Raw genomic sequence first — 4,206 nt, forward strand, 5'->3', positions numbered from 1 at the left:
CATCATCATCATCATCATCATCATCATCATCATCATCATCATCATCATCATCACCATCATCATCATCATCATCATCATCATCACCATTTTCATCATCATGCCTTTCTCGCCCTGCATTAGGGTAACAACCACTTTCCACCTTTCCCTATCCTGGGCTAGCCCCTTGATGATCCTGCCTGACCCCTCTTATAGCTCTTTGTTTTAATTTTTGCTCAATGTTTCTTTTACTTTCAGAGTCTGAGACAAGCTTGTGCCCCGCAGTCTGCATGATCGCGTGACTTCTCCATATCTTCCCCGGGGTCGTCTGCTGTAAAGACAACACACTCACTCGTCTGCTGTAGAAACTACACGCTGATATCGTGCTGACTGCTGCTGTGTAGTGTGTAGTGTGTGAAGTGGCTACGTTTATACGAGGAGCAGCACCCGAAGTGGTGTTTTTTTTTCTTCTTTCTAGTAGCGCAACTCGACATGCTGTTGGAGTAGCTCGAGCTCCTCGCTTTCCTATCTCCGGGCATCGTCGTGTTGAAAAGGGTTGTATCGCGAAATTCTCGAAATTTGAAGAGGGGGGAAGAACAAAGCAGCAAGCGGCCTTGTTTGCGACACTCTCGTCTTCGGTTCTGCTTTGAAATTGGAAGAGAAAAAAAAAACCCCAAGCAAAACGGGAAGTGATCTTGTTGAGAAACTTTTTTCGACTCCCCCCCATCGTCTGCCATAAGTGCCAGAAGTAGAAGCGACTTGTAAAGCCAGAAGTAGAACCGACTTGTACATTCAAGTGATCCAGCATCGTGTACTGTGAACCTCCTACTGCTGCTGCTGCTGCTTGTCGTCTGCCTTTGCTAGCTTTCTGGCGTGCTTTTGCGGACAATTGGGAGCTTGTTACGTGGTCCCCTTTCTGGAAGGAAATAGCAGCACAAGGATATGACGGTTTGTCTAAGGAAAGAACGGGAACACTCGGGGCCTGTTTGTTGAAAAGGACATAGAAGTGATAGGGAAAGTCCCCCGCGAAAGTGAGGTTTTATCACAAGGGTCGCTTGGACCTTCATCGGATCACTTTTGAAAACTGACGCAGAGAAAGAAATTGCCTCTGAAAACAACACCACCACCCAAACAAACCTTCCGATAAAGACTTCTTGGGACGTTGAACTCTTGGGACGTTGAACTCTCGGGACTCCTAATAAAACGTCATCTAGTTGTTGTTTTTCTGAACAGCAACAACCAAAAAAGGGACTGTTGTTGAGTCCTGGTCGCTAGTTGTTAATTAGTTTCTCACAGGTGTGGTGTGGTGTGGTCCTGTGTGGTGTGGTGTGAGCAGGTGTGTGGGTCACGTGAGCAGGTGTGTGGGTCACGTGAGCAGCCACCATGGGTCGCTACTCGGGCAAGACGTGCCGGCTGAGCGTGATGCTGGCCATGACTGCCTCCTTCTTCCTGGTGGAGATCATCGTGGGCTACGTCACCAACTCCATCGCGCTGGTCGCCGACTCCTTCCACATGCTGTCGGACGTGGTGGCGCTCATAGTGGGCTTTGCTTCTGTCAGGGTGAGTGGTTGCTTGTGGTTGTTGGTCTGTTTATTTGTCGGTTTGTCTGTTTGTTTGTGTTTGTTTATTTGTCTATCTGTCTGTCTGTCTGTCTGTCTGGTCGCTGACTCTTTCCACGTAATATGCTCTATGACGTCGTGGGGCTCATAGTGGTCTTTGCGTCTGTTAGGGTGAGTGATTCATCTCTGTGTCCGTGTGTCTGTCTGTCTGTCTGTCTGTTTTCTGTCTATCTGTCTGCCTGCCTGCCTGCCTGCCTGCCTGCTGCCTGTCTTTCTACCTGTAATTTCGAATCCTCTCTCTCTCTGTGTCTCTCTCTTTGTCTCTCTGTCTCTCTGTCTCTGTCTCTCTCTCTCTCTCTCTCTCTCTCTTCCATTCTGTGTCCCTCCTGTCTCGTTCTCTCTGTCTGCCAGTATATTATGTCACCCGTTGGCCCAGTCAAGATAAGTCTCTGTTGCTGTCATAAAACCTCTCGTCCTTTATTATTATATTAGCGAGGCGATAATGGATGGCTTGTGGGTCAAAGGTCAGCCTTCTGATATGGGCTGCTCCTTCTCCTTTCCGCAGCAGCACCTTTATTTCTGATGCTTGCACAAGATTCGAAATTGTCTAAGACGGCTATTCGTGGGTGGTTACCGGGTGCCCTGGTGTGGTTTGCTTCTTCTTTCCTATCAAGCATCAATCGTCCTTATCTCGCCTTCTTTTTTATTTATGTTTGTTACTCTCTTGTAACACCTATAATCTTCTGGCGCTCATAATATGACCTTATGCAGTTGCGAGCGCCGTAAAACTCTTACTAAAACTAAACAAGATTCGGAATTGTCTAAGACGGCTATCCATGGCCGAGGAGAGAAGTGGCTGTCTTAGACAGGTGGCCGTTTTACACAGTGCTGTTAGTGGGTGGTTGGCGGTTGCTCTAGTGTGGTTTGCTCTTTCTTTCCTATTAAGTACGTTTCGTCCTGATCTCTTCTTCTTTTTTATGTTTGTTACTCTCGTGTTACACCTCTAATCTTCGGCACTTTTATGACCTTATTGTGTTGCAAATGCCTTAAAACTCTTACTTAAACTAACCTCTAATCTTCGGCACTATCAATATAAGTTTTACGGTAACTCATCAGGTCATAATATGACCTAATTGGTTGCAAGTACGTAAAACTCTTCTTACTTAAACTACACAGTGTTGATATGTCAAAAATTTGGCAAATGAGGAGATGGGAAGTGGCCTTTTGTATACAGGTGATTGTCTTATACAGGTTGCAGGTGGCCGTTAGAGCAGGTTTGACTGTATTTGCTTTTTTTTTTCATTTTCCGTTTTCCATTTTATTTGTTTCCATAAAGGACTAGCCTCTGCTGATAAGAGATAATACCTTACGGTCCTTTTTCTCTGTTCTGGCAAACCGTAACATTATTTGAAAACAAAAATTGCGAGCTCAGCCCTATTTCCCACGTTAATGCGAGTTCGTCGTTTAGTTTTAAAAAAAAGAGAAAAATGTTTGTTCCATTTGTAGTACGCGGAGCGATAAGGTTTAAGGTTTGAAAAAAACAACAACCCCAACTCTTCTCTTTGCAACTATAACATCAGCCAAAAGTAAAGCGGCGGAAAATGGGTGCTCTGGTATGGTTTGCTCCTTCTTTCCCATCAAACGTCAATCGTCCTGATCTCCCTTTCTTCCTTTTTTATGTTTGTTAATGTTACTCTCTTGTAACACCTCTAATCTCCGGGCGCTCATAATACAACCTTATGCCGCTGCGAGCGCCGTAAAACCTCTACTGAAAACGAAAACTCTCCTCCTTTTTGTGTGTTTGTTACTCTCTTGTAACAGCTCTAATCTTCGGATCTTATATGACCTTATTGTGTTGCAAGTGCCGTGAAACTCTTACCAAAAAAAATAAAATAAAGGCTCTAACTGAACCAGATTGAAAGCAGCCATAATTGTATCAATATCAAGACCAGCTCTAACAAAAAGCCCAACAACGTATTATTACAGCTAGAAACAAAACATAGCACGAAAAACAAAAATCAGAGCTCCAAAAGTGGTGGACTGGTGGGTGCATTCGTGCGGTTTGCTCCTTTTTTCCTATCAAGCATCTATCACCCTTATCTCGTGGGTGTGGGTGGTTGGCGGGTGCTCTGGTGTGGTTTGCTTCTTCTCTCCTATCAACGTCTATCATCCTTGTCTCCCCCTTCTTCTTTTTTATGTTTGATACTCTCTTGTAACACCTCTAATCTTCTGGCGCTCATATGGTGGCCTTATGCAGTTGCGAGCGCCGTAAAACCTCTACTAAAACTAAGACCCTTGTCTCTCCTCCTTTCTTGTGTTTTTGTTTTAGTAGAAGTTTTACGGCGCTCGCAACTGCATAAGGTCATATGAGCGCCGAGGGATGTCAACAGAGAAGTCATTACAGGGAATCAGACTTACTCTGCTCATTTCTCTAGCCTCAACAGCACAGATTTGCTTCGACTATCAAGGCACCCCTGAAATAGCGGGTCACAAGAGTGTGACAAACATACAAAAGAAGTAGAGGAACAATAACGATAGTAAGGATGAGGAAAGAAAAAGCAGCAGTTCCCTGTTGAAATTCCAGCACAGCTATGAGCATGACATTTATTTATGAATCAGCCCATTTGCAATTTTACTATACTGTGCAACAGAACGTGGTAATTCCCCCCCC

At 44.7% G+C, this 4,206-nt stretch overlaps 1 protein-coding gene across 1 annotated transcript in view; it reads left to right on the forward strand.

The window, feature by feature from the left end:
• Positions 1-212: 212 nt before the first annotated feature.
• The window catches only part of LOC101848164 (zinc/cadmium resistance protein), a 27,456-nt gene continuing 23,462 nt past the window's right edge, over positions 213-4,206 (forward strand). The window contains exon 1 of the mRNA XM_005112408.3: positions 213-1,536. Within this exon, the coding sequence (XP_005112465.1) occupies positions 1,360-1,536 (177 nt within the window). The 5' untranslated portion in view covers positions 213-1,359. The remainder of the gene's footprint in view (positions 1,537-4,206) is intronic.

This window comes from Aplysia californica, unplaced genomic scaffold (assembly GCF_000002075.1).
Source record: "Aplysia californica isolate F4 #8 unplaced genomic scaffold, AplCal3.0 scaffold01264, whole genome shotgun sequence".
In the NCBI taxonomy this organism is placed as follows: Eukaryota; Metazoa; Mollusca; class Gastropoda; order Aplysiida; family Aplysiidae; genus Aplysia; species Aplysia californica.